The following is an 18,130-nucleotide window of genomic DNA, read 5'->3' as shown; positions in this document are numbered from 1 at the left end:
TTTATCGAGATATTAACTGTTCCTCCGTGAATGTTTGCGCCTTGAAGTAGGGACAAAACTTGTTGAGGTGACTCTTGGTTTTCTGATAAGCTGACATGTTCTCTTTCTTCACCGCCAGAATGAATGCGCACAGTATTTCGTCGAGCTCTCTCGGTTCAATGTTTTCGAATTCTTCGTGTTTTCCTTTCATTCTCATAAATTCTTTGAGTAAGGAAACATCTCTTTTGGTTTTACTCAACGTGTTTTTGTTTGCTTGCTCTTCAATAAAAGCCTCTAAAGTTGTTTCAGGTGGAACAAAACGTGCTGAAGCCATGTCAGTTTGCGAAAAACACAAGCATGTTTTCTCAACCGGCGCGCCTCGGAACCCATTTGAGTGTTATGTTCTGATTGGCTAATGGGTGATTCTACTCAATGCTCATTGGTTATATTTTTCACATGTGAAGAACGCTATACGCAAACCTGATTGGACGTATCGGTTTTTTCACTGGTGAAATATAAGGAAGAGAGAATTCTATTTGGAAGGTTTATTACATGAAATTCGCCCCATATATATAATAAAATAATTTCTGCAATGATTTATGACACTAATTAAAACCAAGAGATCCACTTACCCAGGGACGATGATGAAAAACAAAATTCGAAGCATCTAGTAAAAGCATTCTGAGATGACTGCTGGCAGTTTGACCCCCTTCCTTTGATATACCACATGAGGTAAGCAACCATACATATAGATATTGTGAACAGAACACCCAATATTATCTCAATGATGACATGATATTCTGTGTTGCATACATGTACGTAACTCAAGTTGTTCTTTTCTTTTGAGACATTCAAATCATCACACTGCTGTGAAGATTTTACTCCACAATGTGTTCCTCCTTTTTGTCCAATGACTGTGACACCAACACGCAAGTCACCAGATCTCAAGCACTCTGGCACAATATCGTCAGAATTGGATCCACAGCATATACTACATGGGTAGCATTGATTATCTGTGGTGTTCAAATAGAACTTGTTTGATATGCAGTGAATGCTGGAACAAACTCTGTCCTGAATCACTGTGCAGTTTAACTGTACTTTGTTATTTCCACAAGGGGTGCATTTCATGCATGTGTTATTGGTCATAAAATTGGAATAGGATCCCTCTGGGCATAGATTACATACAAGATCTGTCCCAGTAGGGTGAACTGACCCAAGCTTCACAGATCGTTCATACCCTTCTGGACAATCAAATGCTGATGCTGACCAGCATTCATATTTCGAACGATCCTTTGGATTGAACAGTTCAATATCTTCTGGATTAGGGCAACGATTGCCACTGGCAACAAACAGCACAGCCTGAAAAATCCAAAAAAGAGAAAAAGCTTCAATAATTTTAATTAACGAACAAAAGACAAATTAAATCGTTATAATAGTTTGTTACCATAGAATTGTAACACAAAACAGTTTTTACCGAACCAGGATTTTACAATCTGTAATATACTTGGAGAGTTCACAAAGGGCTTGATTTCTCTAGAGAGGTGCAAAGTAGTATAATGTTAATTTTGGCTCAATAAAATTGTTTCTTTTGGGTGAGCCTCAGGCATACTTAAAATACCTTTTCGGATTTCAAATGGACTTGGACCTAAATAAAATTGGCAAGATTAAGATATACACTATTTCTGGAATCTGAACTTATGCACCTATCAATGGTTTGCCCCAGAATGGGGAGGGGGAGGGGCAACCCACGGAAATTAAACTTCCTTAAACGCACGGGGGTGGGGATTTTGACATTCACAACGGTCCCCAGGGTGGGAAATTTGACTCGACCGCCATCTTGAAAAGTTGAGAGGACCTGGGAATGAGTGATTGAGCGAGTTTCCCGCGTCCAAGGATGGCGGAACGAAAGGTAAGGAGTATCGCATTCTTTTTTTTAGCAACAATGTTTTCTTTTATGCCCATCAGTGCTCTATCTTTAAATTTCTAATAAGTTAAACATAAGTTATTTTTTCCTTCAGCTTTGAGAAGAAATATTCGTAGAAAAGCTGATTTACAACAAAATTTATAACTTCCTACGCGTTCACTAGATGCCGCCCTACCACAAGTTTTCGATGTATTCTCCGTGTCTATAGATTTGCTATTATACTCCAACTGTCAAATTAAATGAAATTCTGGTTAATTCTGGACCTCAGTTACAGACTTCAGTTGCATGAAAGCGGAATACGACCTATTCCAAATGAATCCAGAAACCTGTGACAAATCTCACCAAAAGACCAGTAGTGCTATAATAATCTTACCTTTTGCTACTTTGTATGTTAATTTTTAATAATTCTACACTATAATTTTTGTCGACAAGAAATACAATTAAGATTGTTTTGAGAGGATCCTGTTTAATTGTGTTTTTGTTCAAATCAGTGTTGTGTAGCTTTTAATGTAGTGCTAGTTTGTTTCAGGTTCTGGTTGAGTTTGGCGAAAGCCGAAAAATTGTCTTTCTGAAAGAGGGAAACTCAACGGTTAACCTAATGAAAGATGCATTTGGAATTGAAGGCGAAATCTTGTTACCATCAAGTTTGTACAATAACTCCTCTTGATGACGACATGTTCTGGCACTGCACATTTTGTATTGCTGTAAATACTTTGTGAAACAATTCACAGGTATTTTAAGCAGTACAGAATGTGTGTGAAATTGCTAACCAAAACTGAACCATAAATTATGCTAAATACCTAGAATATGCCTTCTTCATTTGGGGAAATTTACAAACTTGATGGGGACCATTTGTCAACAAGTACAATTACTCTGAAGGAGTCAGGCAATAAACTTGTTGTGAGTGCCTATCATTTCTTTAACTTACTAATTTTGCAAGGTGTGTGGTCCCCAGGGGTGGGAATTTTACTCATTACGGAGACCCAAGGGTGGGGAAATTGACATTTGAAACCCTGAAAATGTCAAAATTCCCGTGGGTTGCCCGCCCCCCTCCCCCCATCCTGGGGCAAACCATTGATAGCTGCATTAAATCAGCCTCACTATTTGCAGCATCTGCATAAATCACCTAAGGAAGACACTGGAGAGTATCATTCATTAATCGCACCTCTGGATGTATGTGCCTGCTTAATATTGCTTTTTTTACCTTTTAAAGAAAAAAACTTCGGAAGCAAACAAGATATGATACCAAATGACAAATGTAATTACTGTTATATAATATAGGACACTGTCAACTCACCGAAATAAGCAGGCTGCCTGTGACCACGAAGGCTCGACCTCTCAGAAGCACACGCATTTCTTGACCTTTAAACGATCGATCTTCAACCAAAAGCAAACAACTGTGTCTTGATGGACTTAAGTGCGTTTTATTGGCCGTGTAGTCCAGTACACGGAGCCAAAAGGAAAAAAAAAAAAAGGATAAATCTCTTCAAGTGCAAAGTGGTTCGTGACTCAATTAAAAAAAATGCTGATGGGGTCGATTTCAAGCAGATGGGGGGACCTGGAAACGAAATTATACATTTCAGCACTCGGCAAATTGTGGCTGTTTCTGCTTAGGTGGCCTCACACACCACAAGCCTTTTTTAGAGACATCATCGCCAAGGCGGCCATTTCTGCTGGAGAGAACAGGACAGCCACGAGAAAAGGAAAACCCTCGAAAATAATAGATACCACTCTTCCTAGTCTTTGGACAACACAAAGAGCTAAAAATTATACTTTTCATTTGAACAAAAAATAAAGCTGTACAAATCATGGGGCCACTTACAACAAGGAGACCCGGTTGGCTTTTGAGAGAGTAATCACGAGAGTTGAACAGACCAAATTCTCAGGTATCAAAATTTATCATGGCAGCCTCATATAAAAACCATCTCTTCTAAAATTGCTAAATCTATCGGGATCATTGTCAAATTACGGCAGTTATTTCTCACCGAGATTCTTCTCATTCTATACAATTCGCTGATACTTTCATGTCTACAGTACTGCTCTATTATTTGGGCCTCTACTTACTCTACTCACTTACTATCACTTCTTCGTCTCCATAGAAAAAAGCTATTCTGATCATAACTAACTCTCCACCAAAATTAAAAAAAAAACTCTCCACCTCGGGTACTCTCCTACCCGCTATTCAAAACTCTACAGATTCTTGATATATTTAAAATTTATAAACACCAAGTCTCTTGCTTTGTATTTCTTCACAAAAAAACCCCAGCCCATTCCTCTCTCCTCTCTTTTTATCCTTAACTCTGATTTCACGAGTACCCTATACCAGGCAAAAAGACAACCTGCACATCTATTCTCACACTTGCATGTTCATTGTGAATTTATTCAGACTAGGTTAAGGAGGCTCCAAAGGGTTTCTTACAACCTATGTACCTGTCAGGACAATTAAAAAGAAAAATTTCATGCTTTTCGTTACTGAAACAAATCATGGATTGGCTTGTGACATACTTGTTCCCATGGTAACCAAAACCCTCCTAAAACATACCCCTCAAAGTCAGTTTTTTAAATATATCTCTAAAATTAACTCGGTGACCTATATTTTTTATAAGCTTTTTAAATTCTTCACTTCCTGTGCAAATTTGAAAAAAAAAAAATGTTGTGGAAATCAAGATGAAGGGAAAAAGGCCCCTTTAATATTTTTAAAAAAATTGCATATTACAGATTTTTGTTTTAAATGTTTTAAATGTTAGATAAGGCTGAATGCTACTTGCATGAAAATTTCAACATACATGTAGGTCATCGAGCAATTTTTTTTTAGATAAATTGATAGTAAACTTGCTCCTTTTATTTCCGGTTTGTTCCATTTCGCGCGGCGCTGTGATTCTCCGGTCACCCATTTTGATTCATGAGCTGACGTAAACGTCGACGTAAACAGGTAAAGTATTGAGTGTGTTGCTTACTCGTGCGCGCGTTCAGCTTGAAACCCTTTCCTCGAGGAGGCTCAAAATAGTTTTTCATTTTTTCACACAAATGAACATATGCTCTCCTTAGATATATTTAGGGTAGTGATATTTAGACGAAATTTGGCCAGTGTATTAAGTACCCATCATAGATTTCTCACATCATATTTTCCTTCAAAATACCGTTACCATGGTAACGATATAAGGCATTTCTTTGAGCCTTAAAATCAGCATAAATTGTGTTTTTTGAAAAAAAGGGACGGTGAAATCTTCCCGTACGGCGTCACTTGATAATGTTAAAAATAATCTCTAATATATTTAAAATTTAAAAAAAAAATCGTAAGTCAGTTTTACACAAAAATCAGCTTTTTTTAAAATATGTATCTAACTTTTTTTTTCACCTACAGAATTTCATTAAATGGAAAAATGAGGGGGTTACAAGAACAGCATTTACCTATGCGTCACCCGTTCATTCGAGTCCACACTTAAAGTCCGCAAGCGAGTGGAGCTACAGGCCAGCACAAACGAATTTAAGTTACCATCAATTCGTTTGTGTAGTTTTCGTAGAAAGTTGACCAAAATCAGCGGTATTTCTTTATTTCCCGTGAACCATTTAGAATCATGAGCTTTTTAACCAATCAGAAGAAGCCATGTCACGCGTGACTGCTTCTGCCATGTTTTTTCATGGACGCGACAACTGATTTTCGCGGGAACGGGTATTCTAAAAATAGACTCATTTGTGACTGGGCTGGGGCACCCACCCATGCCATAACAATACTCTTATCTAATTCACTCTTTTTACGTGTTGAATCCTTTATTTCTTGATAGGATAATATAGCGATAGCAGAAATATACTTTTCGGAAATTAGGAATTCGGTAAACCGCAAAACTACAAGCCGGCTAAATGCATCAATGCTTCGTGATTCTGAGCAATATTTTCGAGGGTGTGGGCCATTGGTGAGTTTGCTTTCGGTTACCCTCCCGAGTCAGGATAATAGTTTACTCGTCACCAGGCCCCAAGTTTAACCGTCGTTTTCCAGGTTGTGAGCCCCGCGGCTGTTTGGAAGGTCGTTATACGAGTTTCACGGAGCCTGCTGTCTTCGGTCAGCTAGCTAAAGAGGATTTAGTGGTTTCAGGGTCTCGGGAAACTCTTATTCCACGAGCCGGATGTGTTTATTTTCCGATTGGATTCGGTTTTCATGGAAAAAAATCGTGTTGGATTTGGGTCGATTGGGCCAAATGGTGGAGTCAGCTTGCTACCTTTCCGATGTTTTCCTTGTACAGAAGGTGAAGTGGACCTTATTTTTCTGAAACTCCGTGTGAGTATTAAGGACAACTACAAAACCTCATGTGGCACGTCCTATCTATGTTCATTTGCAATTTCTTACAAATTTCTAGAGTTGATTTTCGCTCAATAAGTGTCCTGTGTTTCCCCATATAAACCCTACATTTTCACCATTAGAGAACCTGGGTGATCTGTGGAAAACCTCGACACTTGACGATGATGATGATGAGCAGTTGATAATGATGATACTCTCTAGATTCCGCGCGTGTGTTTCAGAACTTGACATAGGGACATGAAAGCATAGATTGCGGTACCTAATATTGCATTTGTTTGGAACATTAAATGTGAATCTTGAATTGTTTATCAGTTTAATTGAGCTTTCTTAATCAAGAACAAGATGCGATTGGCATTTTGCTTCGAGCAGTGAATGAAGCCAAGTGCAGTTAGTTGATGAATATGCCCATTACTCAGAACACTAAGAACAGCTTTCATCAGAAAAAGGATTTACATCTCTCTCGTATAACGTCCGCAGCCGAACGTGAAATTTGATTGGTCGTTGGATTCTCGAGATATTTACTTTGAAAACCCTTCATTCTGCAATGATCTCTTCTTGTTCATGCTCAAAATAATTATGCCAGTTTGCTTTTCATGCGATGTTAATATTTTCTTTTTACAGCGAAATAATCTTTGTTTTAGACATCGTTATAATTGTTTAATTTATTTTCCTGTAAGCCATATTATGTCGTAGTCCGCAAACAACCTTCGAAAGACCTGTGATCTATCTAGTGTCCACTGAATGCAGCTACAAGCTTGTCGACCGACAATGAACTAATCATATGTTGAGCACATTCACGCAAGTGCTCGAGTATAATTTGGTACCCTCATTGAGCCCCCATTTAATACCACTGAACTCATTAATTCCAGCGTGTGACATTGCATAGGCCAAACATTTTCTCACGTTCTTTATTTTACTTACCGTCTGTACTCGATGAAACTCCGCCCTCGATGGAAGGAAAGCACCAATAAACGCCTCCTTCGAATAAACGCCACACCCAATCAGAAGAATGCAGCGTTTATTCGAGGATTGTAAGTTAAAAACAAGTGAACGTTTAATTCTATTAACGTTGATCACAAGCCAGGCAATTACGATTCTATCTAAGCAAAAAAGCTACACATTGAAACTTTAAACAATTTTCTGTTTTAAACAAGACGCCTAAAAGGACGTATTCGTGGGATGCACAAACAGTTAACACAAATTATTATGCATTGAAGTCACTATCTCTTATTTTAATTGGCCAAAAGCGTACAGAGAATGTTCGAAATTAGTGCCTGTGACGCCATCTAGCTGCAGATTATACAATAATCATGTCAATGACACCGGTAATCACGTCATGTATGACCACGATGCATGATTTCCAAGCGTAATCATGACAAGTTCGCGCGCTTTGTGTTGCTTGCCGTCAGTGAAGAAGCAAATAGATGACTTCCAGGTTTCCAATGTTTAATAAAACAATTATTAGATTCGGTTTTTGTAATATCCTGTAACTTAACTTGAAGTTTGTTGTAAAAACTCTTATTATATTAATGTTGCTAAATTTTCAAAAGCAAACAACGAAGCCCTATAAGGAGTTATCAGGATACGGGATCTTTAGGTAAAAAATTATGGGGATATAACGGAAATTTGGGGGAGAGATTGACAAGATACGGGATACTTTAAAAAATAGGCACGCATTGCGTACGTGTGGTAGAGCAGTAACTTAACAGTTTTTTTTCCATACCTGTCAACTGAGCTGCGTTTTGTTTTTCAGGAGATTCAAGTTGTCTTTGCGTAATATGTAGGTCTAATAGTATACATGATATTGTTTTGGTATCGTAAATCATTATAGTGCCATAATAGATGTCTTTGCTAAATACCGCCTAAGAAGACGGTGCAGTTTAGTAAAATACTAAACCAGGAACCCATGACTCGGAGCCTACAAATATACTGTGTTCGTGTAACGGCGTTTTCAAAGACCGATTTATTTTTATAGATTGAATTTCCCGCGAATGAGACTCCCACAGGAGCCCGATGACCAATTACAAGATATTAAGCTGACGTCATAGGGTCACCGAGCCGGAACTACCATTGTCTTCTGACCTAATTCGCGGCAAGGGCTAGTCTAAAAATAAACCTACTTGTGAAAACGCCGTTTCACAGACGCTGGATGGAAGTTGCACGCTCCAGATGGGCTCCTGACTAAACCCAGAATGATTGAAGCAAATAAAAGGATATTGAGAACATTGGCTTCAAGGCTCACATGTTCATCATTTTCAAGTTCCCTTTCAACTTCTTTTTCACCACACGTTTAAGCATGTACTCTGAGCTTCTGACAGCTTTTCAAGACAAAAGTTCACAGAAGTTAAACACTATCCGGCGGGGTTAGGATGTGAATGGGAGACCTCAAAACATGCGACTTGCTGTCAGGAACCTACGTCTTAAAATTCTATTTTAACGCTCAAAAATGCGAACTAAGCAAGATACAGACTTTGTTAGCCTCCTTTATGCAAAACAAACATTGACACAAAGGTAAGAAGAGCAGAAGGAAGTTTTTAGGAAGTGTCGATCGAGAATAAAACAATTTGCCATCATCAACAAAATTTGTTGAACATCATAAATTTTGTGCCACGAATATAAGTTACCATCAGCGAAAAACATTTTGGGAGATTTTTGCAACGTTCAATTTTGCTATCGTATTTTTGGTTGTACAAGTAAAATCGCAAAATAGAAAGTGACATCGATTTTAGCGGCCGCCTGTAATCAAGTTACCTTACGTGTTTATAGAGTGTTTTCACGTGACGCCATGGCGGCTATGTTGGTGTCCCCAGCTAATCCTCCGGGAATTGAGTTCTATTATCATGCAAACGTTTTCTTTTGTTTCTATGGAAAAACAAGGTTACTGATCACGTGAGTGAAAACACTGAATACTAACATCTCACGAAACTAAGGATACATCTGGCAAAATGACGGCAAGACAGCGGGTTTTTGTTGCAAAGTTCGACAAGAATGTGCGAATCGCAATCGTTGACGGTAGTTTAAGTGTCAACTGAAGTTAAGCCCGTTCGAATGGAATTAGTTCTTGGATGACTTGGGGACTTGTGGACTTGGGGACCACTGCGAAGTCCCCGTGACCATGATAGCAAACTTTTTTAAAAACTTGTTTTCATTTTTTATTTTGTTTGACCCTTGAGGGCTATTTTCTTAACTTCTATCTACGTTGGAAAGACTGAACAAACTGGTTCGTGCGCGCAAGAAACAGGTCGATTGGAGTATTCCTTCTATGCAAAAAAATGTTCACAGTTGAACACACAAGAACAAGCAAGATCTTGAAATAACGTAGAAATTACTACTACCATTTGCGTCCATCCTTGAAGCATGACGAATGTTATACTTTTCAAACGTTAACGGTTTGTCCGGTTATGTGTGACTTTTCACTTTTTTCTCACGTCCCCATAAGCTTATAGCTTTAAACATTATCATGTTTAAATAAAGGTATATCTACTTTTTGATCAATGAAATTTTGGCGGTTATGTCGTGAAATTGACAACGTTTCGGCGGCATACCAGCAGGTTTTGTTCACGTTGTCAGGTTTTTCGTGGGAGCGTTCGGGTTTTGTTTGACCAGGGGCACCCAACGAGAATATAGTTCAAAACCACTTAAACATAGCATTGTTAAACGTATTTTAGTATTTAAAGGGTAGATGTAGGCATATTTTTAACTCCTAAAAATTTTTCATCTGTTCGGATTTCCTAGCTGAACGTCTAGTGATCCGAAAATTATAGGGATCAAAGTTGCCTTTTCGAAAATTTCAGCCAGAAAAAAGGCTCCCGAAAAGTCTAGGTGACCTTTTTAGGGTGAAAATCCGTCAAAATTGGGCAATTATACCATTTTTTAGATGTTCGAAGATCCTAGGACAGGCAGGAAAACAAGAAATTTTACAACAAATGTTCCGAAAATTCTAGATCTCAAATCGTCTTCCGAACAGATATTTTCCGAAAATTTACGTTGGGTGCCCCTGTTTGACCGCTCTAATAACGTCTCTGCTCGTTTTGCAATGGAGGCCGAAAAGTTCAATGTTAACAAGTTTCGAAGGAGATAAATTACCGTCCAGGTATCCCTTTAGATAAACATTTCAAATGCCCCTTAGAAAACACGGAAGAGCGTGTGCGCAGAATGCCCTAGACTCAGAAATATTTCTCCTCGATCTTTCTAGTTTCACTTCGGTTTCAAGAATTTTTTCTCGTAGTTGCTGAATTACGTTTCTCCTCTTGGCAAAGTACACCAAATTCCATATTTCGTGTCTTTGGAAACTCACGGGAGAGAGATGTATGTTTATAAATCTTCATTAATATCTCCGCTTTCACGGAAAACCTGAAACTTCAAAAGCACGTGAACAAAACATGCCGGTTTGCCAACAAAAACGTGGTCAATTTCATGGCATAACTGCCAACGTTTTATTTGTCAAAAGTGACACACAACCCGACACACTGTTAACGTTTGAAAAGTAAAGCTTCGCGCAAAATTCGTCACGCTTTAAGGAAATGGTAATACTTTCAGATGTGAAAAAAATACTTTCTGAAGTGAGGTTTAATACTGCGTCAAACACCGCGGGCGGAAAGGATTCCAAACCAAAATTTTTCTCTTGTCGTCATTGTAAGAAACGGCAGATGAAGGTTTTTCCAAAGGTTTATTCAAGGGCGAAAAAATCACAACGCGTCCACTGACATCTAAACAGTGAGTTGTTTTCGATTGCAACCCAACACCGGTCGGAGCACATGGTCAGACAATGACGCATACAAAACTGATTGACAGAATCACAACAGAAGATTATAAAAAAGTCACGCAACTTGTCACAGTCATAACACTACTCCGTCACCAAGGCCGAGTGGTCTAACGCGCTCTCAAAATGCCAAAAGGCTGTTAAAGGTGTGGGTGTTCTAATAGCAGCAAGGGAGTTTGGAAATCTGGAAGATCATGCGTAAAATTGGAATTTCTGATTCGAGGTTAATTCAATATCAGTTGGGTATGCACATTTGTGACTCGACTGGTTTTATGACGTGATATGCTTAATACCATTTATATTTAAATGATTCTGTAATTGTTGTCAGTGCTATAAGAAATATGATTTAAAGTAAATACCGCTCTCGAATGGGCTCCGCTTTGAATAAACGGCGCATCGGAAACACTCAAAATTTAATAAACGCTGCGGCGTTTTAATCGAGTAAATACGGTATCTTCAATAAAGTATTTTCTTGATTTCAATTCACTTGTAAAATGCTTGGCACCCTTGCGTGACTTCAAGCCGTTGTTATTCTGACGATTGTCGGGGAATCCCCGCCTTGCCTCGATCTCGATCGCGAATCGAGGAAAGCTCCTTGGATTGCATATATCTCGGCAGTTTTCTTAAACAATTCGCTGATTTTAACCCTCTTGCATTTTGCTTTCAGCATACCTTAGGCAAGTCAGCGCTGTGATATTCCTTCGGGTTTAACCTGCGACGAGGATAACATCTGCAATACTTTTGTGGAGCGAGAGAGTGCACAAGCTTGTTATCTCGTGGTACTTTGGCTCCCCTTCCTCTATATGGCTAAGGTAACTTAATTTGTTTGTTTGCTTTCCTGTCATATACCATGAAGCTCAAATTCTGTAGGATGTTAAAGTATATTTGCACAATGTGCACCTCTAGACTTATTAGTATAGAGGAAACGGGTAATCTGAGTTCACTACGGCCCTCAATTTCGCATCATGTTTTCGAGATAACGGTATTTATAAATTTATAGTGCCGGGTACATCCTTATATTACAAGGTGCCATCACCAACGAAATATCAAGTGCATGTCTCTCAATTTTACACTACAGCTGAAAGAAGCATTTCAATTCAACTGCGATGGTTGCATTGCTCAACCCGAAGTAAACGTGGAACGATTTCATTGGATAGTAAAACAATACTAAGATCGCTTATATTGTGACCGGCAGAACTATGGTCTACTATGTGCTGCAAGCTACCTATCTTTTTCACTATATTCCAAAGAAATTCCTTTTAAAATAAAATTTCACATACTTATAGCTTATCAGAACTAAGATTTCTGAATCTTTCAGTGATGCACGTTGCACTGTGAAATGTGAAAAGGGGCACTTCGACCGTGAGTCACATCTGTGTCTGCTTGACTTCGAACAGAAAATCTCGGCCAGGCCTTAAAACTTATGAGCCAACCACAGATCTGACACGTTTGCGAAGTGCTGAGAAATTTAATCCAAGACTCTTAGTTCGATGCACTGATTTTACAGAGACTTAACAGAACAGGAAGATAAAATTGGTACATAAACACCTGGGGTTATGGCTCTGATTGTGTCACGCAATGATTTTAACGAAGAAAGGGAGATTGACTAGTGTGTGTCATTTTGCAACGAAGCATTAGTTCTTTTATTCTTTTCCGTCAGAAGTAGTTACCCTGTCTGACCGGTTGGTATTTTCGTGTTTGACTACTGTCAAGCATCATAAGGCGTGTAAACTTCAATCTCTTCACATGAAGTCGCTTTTTCGTTTGAATTTGGGCGTATTTCCCTGGTGAAAATCTTCAAAGGATGTTTAGGATCTTCAAAGATCTTCATAAAGATCTTCAAGGATCCTAATAAAGATATTAGAAAGGATCCTAAACATTCCTTGCCAAGATCCTTAAAGATCAAGATCCTTGAGGATCCTCAAAAATCTTGCCAAAGATCCTTGAGGATCTTTAAGGACCTTTAAGGATGTTAAAACATCTTTTGAGGATCTTGTTAAGATCTTTGTGGATCTTTCCTGAATATTACCAAGGAATTTCAAAAATCCTCAAGGATCTCCATTATTTTTTAAAGAGCCTTTCAGGATCTTGTTAAGATCTTTGTGGACCTTTATTAATCTTACCAAAGATCTGTAAGGATCTCCAATAATCTTACCAAAGATCTGTAAGGATCTCCAATAATCTTACCAAAGATCTGTAAGGATCTTCAATAATCTTACCAAAGATCTTCAAAGATCCTGATCTACATGTATCCTTGAGGATCTTGTCAAGATCTTTGTGATTATTTTGGGAATATGCAGTATTCTTACCAATGATCTTCAAGGATGTTTGTGGCTCCATTAAAGAACCATGATTACTGCCAATTATGGCCTTGATTCACCTCAGGGTCAAGGTAAGTGCCAGGATGTCATATGGAAAATCCGAAACATGCTAATTTAAAGTGAATTTGGAAATGGCCAATTCCTATTAACTACTGTGAACAACAACAACAACAATATTAACATGGCACAAGCATCATTTAAACTTTCTTTATTTGCATAGATGTGTTTATCATTGTCAAAATCATAAAAAAAATTGGAGATTAAGGATACAATAAATAATTGTAGGGCTGGAAGCAAAAACATAGTAAGTGACAATATTCGACCAATTTTTAGTTTTGCTCAAAACTAACCCAAATTTTGCAAGTTGACTGGAAATGAACATAAGACCATTGCCCTGGTATTGTTTTTATCCCATTTGAGCTTTATTTTCGAGAAATAAGGTATGCAAAAATACTATATTTGAAAACAATGGAATCAGCAACACAACTCCTACCTTTCATTGTTTGATTAAAATTTAATAGCATAATTAAGCTTTATGCAACTGTGTGCATCGGTAGCTCATCCGAATGATGTGCACAGCGAAGTACACGACAGCTTGGTGGTTCGAGCCACCGATCAGACTTACATGTATTATTTTTGACAGTTTTGCTTGCACAGAGCTGTTCTGCCTTTTTTTCTTTTCTTTTTTTCGCTGCGATTTTATTGTGAAATTTAAGTTTCATGAGATATGTGCAAAAAATAAAATAAATACTGTAACTCTGATCAGTGGCTCAAACCACCGACCTGTCATGTACTTCGCTGTGCGTATCATTTGTTTGACCTACCGACACACGCAGTTATATTAGTTTATGCTATTAAGGGCCCACAGACGGATTTTTCGCGCGTTGCTAAGGAAGTGAAATGTTACTTCCGGTAACTGACGTCATCATATCATGAGCTGACAAGAAAACCCACTCACAAGCAAAAGTCACCACACAAACTGTTGTTTCTATCGAAGGTTTTTCCTCGCCCTTCCTCGCCCTCGTTCGCAGATCAAATGCGCATGCGTAAACGAACTGACTTCCGGTTTGAGAAAAAAGCTAAATTTCCGGCAGTTTTAAATTGAATTAATTTTTCTTTTTACATGGCACGTTTCACCCCCAAATACAGAATATAGCTAAGCATTGATTTTTTAAAATCATCTTTTTTGAAAAAGTTATGGGTATTTCAGTATCGTTTATGTCTTTAAAAAGAACATTTTTCAAAATAAAAAAAAAAGCATGCTTGGCTGGATGCAAAGACGAATACAAATTATTAAACCATCGATTAAATACCCAAATTGCGTAGCACGGAGGCAAATTTAGAGTTTTCTTTTATTGGTCACATGACTATGGGCGTGGTATGATGACGTCATAATTAGGGTCATTGCCTTACAAAAGTTGGAAACTGACCAAAATAATGCCAAATTCCCTGAAATTACTTAACATTACATCCTTGGCAACGCACCCCAAAAAATATGTCAGTGGGCCCTTAAAATAATTCTAATCGAACAATAAAAGGTAAAAGCCACTTCTCTGATTTCATTGTTTTCAAACACGAAGCCAATAGTATTTTTGCATAGCTTATTTCTCGAAAATAAAGTTCAAATCCCACAAAAAAGTACCAGAGCAATGTTCAGGTTCTTCTTTTGAAAATAGAATAAAATAATGAGGTCTTTGTCATTGGTGGGTATGGCCTTTTTTGGCCATTTTTGAAGTTTGTACAAAGCTTTGCACAATAAACAGAACAAAAGCAACATTAAAACAATGGTACTATGTTGCTTCTGGGAAAACACAGCACTGGTAGAGCTTGTTATATTAAATTTGTGAATTCAGAGTTTGACTGACTTTCTCAAAATAAGAACCCATTTCAAAATTGTAGGCTAAAACAGGTTCTTATTTAAAGGGGTGTAAATGAACTGTCTTAGCCTAATAGGTTCTTACATGTAAAAGTTCTTAATTTATATGCGAGTTCCTGTTTTTTTTGTGTACACCCTCATTGCAAGCTAAGGAAAGCTTAGCTTACAGGATTAGGTAACTACAACAATTTTTTCCCTTTGTACCTAAGCTTGGTTTCCTCTGGAACAATACGATTTAAAGATACTTAGATACAATAAGATACAGCTACATGATATTATATTGTCTTTTTCCAACCTCAGAATTTCAAGGCAGTAACAACTTGACTTCAATGCTATAAAAAGTGCTCATTGCACTGGTTTAATGGTGACTTGAGTACAGCAGCAATGAGCAATAGAGTCTAAAACAAAAGAAGCACATATTTTTTTAAAATCGGGGTTCTTATTCCTTACACATCACACGATATCATGGACTTTGGTCACCAATTACAGACCACTTATCAGAGAAATTTCATGCACCAAATTCCAGAAGAAATCTCTGCACTCAACGGAAGTGTCAACATTTGGCTGTTCATGTAGGAACACTCAGACTCAATGTAACTAAATCAAGCGTTGTTTTGCGTTTTAAACCGGGATAATTAAATTCAATGTGAATGTCCATTTGGTTGGCTTTGCTTTTTGCCGCTTATTTTTCTGAAGGATTATGAAAACCTTCCACTACAAGCTTCGTTATTAGTAAACAGAAAGACACTTCACAAAACAACAACGCCCGCACTTCGTATTGAGCTTATAAAACATTACTTGTACTTTGATTTATAGGACAAAAGCCCCTGAAATTAGCATCAAAATTGCTTTATCCAACGCTTACCTCTTTAGGTGAGTTATTATCAGCACTTCCTTGCTGTGGGCAAGCATTTTACATTGTAAAAGAACTAAAATATGGTTAAGGATTTGCAGTAAATAACCGCCATCGAACCGCCATCGATCTGTCGCTGGTGTGAGCCCGCAATTTTTGGTGCTGGCCTACTGCTGACCAGAGTGGCTCAAATACACAATGGCTGATCCTCAACGACGTCAGTGAAGGAAGTCACTCGAGGGTCATCAAGTAAAGTTTCCAGTAATCGCAGTGAAGTGAGACAGAACATGCATCACCCATTGCTCCCACTTCACTTCCGTTTCCAAGTTTTGGACGATGGTTTTCTTCAAATTATAACTGGGATAGATGAGCAGACTGTCAGGATACAATGTTTTCAGACTGGACGTGCAACTTAATGTTTACTTCATTTTAAGTGCGTGGAAATAAGTAAACAATCTCTTATAGAACAAACACACCATTGGTTTATTTGTATTGATGCATTTTTGGCTAGACAATGACGTAATGATCCTTGTATAAACAAGAGCAATAGCACTTTCTTTAGTGATGTTTTGCGTGCTGTTTCTTGTCACTTAACCCATTGTTATTTAATAAAATTTTAATAAAATAATTCTTTTGCCACAATATATTGATTCACTGATTTTTCTATTAATTGGTATAAATGAACTCCTTTACTCCTTTAGACTATTTCTCAGTTTCAACAGTCACAACCTTTAATAACTTCTTGAGATAAAAAAGGAACAAGACATTATTTAATTGAGGCATCAACAGGTTCTCCCTAAAGCTTTTGAAGACTCCCAAAAAAATTCCTTTAAAAAAATCTCTAAAAGATCGTTAAGATGAATCCCTTTAAATTCCTAATGGTGTTCAAGAACCCCCTTCAAAGATGTAATGGTAACTACCAGTAATTTATTGTAATTATATACTGAGTTCCCCCAAACATCTGTCTTAGATCTTTGAGGATCTTTAAGGATCCTGATAGAAATCCCTTTAAGGTCCTCAAGAATTCCTTGAGGATCTTGAATGGATCCTAAGGAGATCCTTTGATTGATCTTCAAAGGATCTTTATAAAGATCCTAAATGATTCTCGAGAATTGTTTGAGGATCTTTCAAGGATCCTAAAAAGATCCTTTGACTGTTCTTGAAAAGATCTTTATCAAGATCCGTGAAGATCCTCAAGGATGGCATGAAGTCGATCTTTCAAAGATCTTTTTGATTAGATTACAAAGATCTTTCCAAAGATCCTTGAAAGATCCTTAAAGATTAATAGAGGGTTTATCAAGGATCTTCAAAGATCTTAATAAAGATCTTTTCAAGATCAGTTAAAAGATCCTTTTAAGATCCTTGGAAGATCCTCAAAGAATTCTTGAGGATCTGTAAGGATCCTTACCAAGATTTTGAAACTTATTCTCACCAGGATTTTTGCAAGATCACCTCACGGGATCCTCATTGGCTCTTTGGGGATCTTTACAACTCCTAATTGCAATTGAAGATCTTTAAAGAACTTTCAAAGATCGTCATCTTCAAAGATCTTTTGCAGGTCCTTGACGATCTTTAACGATCCTTGAAGATTCTCAAACATCCTCTGAGGTTTTTCACCAGGGTTATATATGTAATCGTATCACCATGAAACCTCAAAGAAACTTGTCCAATTTGAAGGGCAAATGTCTGCAGAGCACTGATGTACTGAACTTGTAGGGTTTATCAAAACTCTTTAATTGGGATACTTTTCGTTTTCCATTCGCCTTGTTCTTCGTTGTTACACTTGTCTATTAAACCCTAATGTTGCCTGTCTTACTCAATATTTTTTCTTCAATCGCTAGCTCTCATATAGCAATTGCAATTTCCGTCTTTAATGGAAGAGAAATCAAAACAAACATCCGATCAACTAATAAAGATAGCACAACGACAATTAATTGAGGCAATTACATTTATTGCCGAACCTTTTTATAGTTCCCTATCATTATCGACTACAGAGATACCAGCTCTGAGGTTTAATAAAATGAAACATGAACAAAAGGGAAATGTACGTTAAATTTATTTAAGCAGCCCTTGCTTGATTACCTTTCCAGATTCCAAAAACGAAGTACTTTTCTTCTC

General features: G+C 37.7%; 2 protein-coding genes across 2 annotated transcripts in view; one reads left to right on the top strand and one right to left on the bottom strand.

The window, feature by feature from the left end:
* The window catches only part of LOC137990719 (uncharacterized), a 9,802-nt gene extending 6,369 nt beyond the window's left edge, over positions 1 to 3,433 (bottom strand). The window contains exons 1-2 of the mRNA XM_068835836.1: positions 3,201 to 3,433; positions 612 to 1,338 (exon numbers count right to left, since the gene is read on the bottom strand). Of these exons, the coding sequence (XP_068691937.1) occupies positions 612 to 1,338; positions 3,201 to 3,257 (784 nt within the window). The 5' untranslated portion in view covers positions 3,258 to 3,433. The remainder of the gene's footprint in view (positions 1 to 611; positions 1,339 to 3,200) is intronic.
* An 8,119-nt stretch (positions 3,434 to 11,552) lies between these two features.
* LOC137992899 (uncharacterized) overlaps positions 11,553 to 18,130 on the top strand; it is a 31,879-nt gene continuing 25,301 nt past the window's right edge. The window contains exon 1 of the mRNA XM_068838460.1: positions 11,553 to 11,774. The gene's annotated coding sequence lies outside the window, so the exon portion shown is untranslated. The remainder of the gene's footprint in view (positions 11,775 to 18,130) is intronic.

Source organism: Montipora foliosa, chromosome 2 (genome assembly GCF_036669935.1).
Source record: "Montipora foliosa isolate CH-2021 chromosome 2, ASM3666993v2, whole genome shotgun sequence".
NCBI lineage: Eukaryota > Metazoa > Cnidaria > Anthozoa > Scleractinia > Acroporidae > Montipora > Montipora foliosa.
This window is presented reverse-complemented; position numbering and strand designations above follow the sequence as displayed.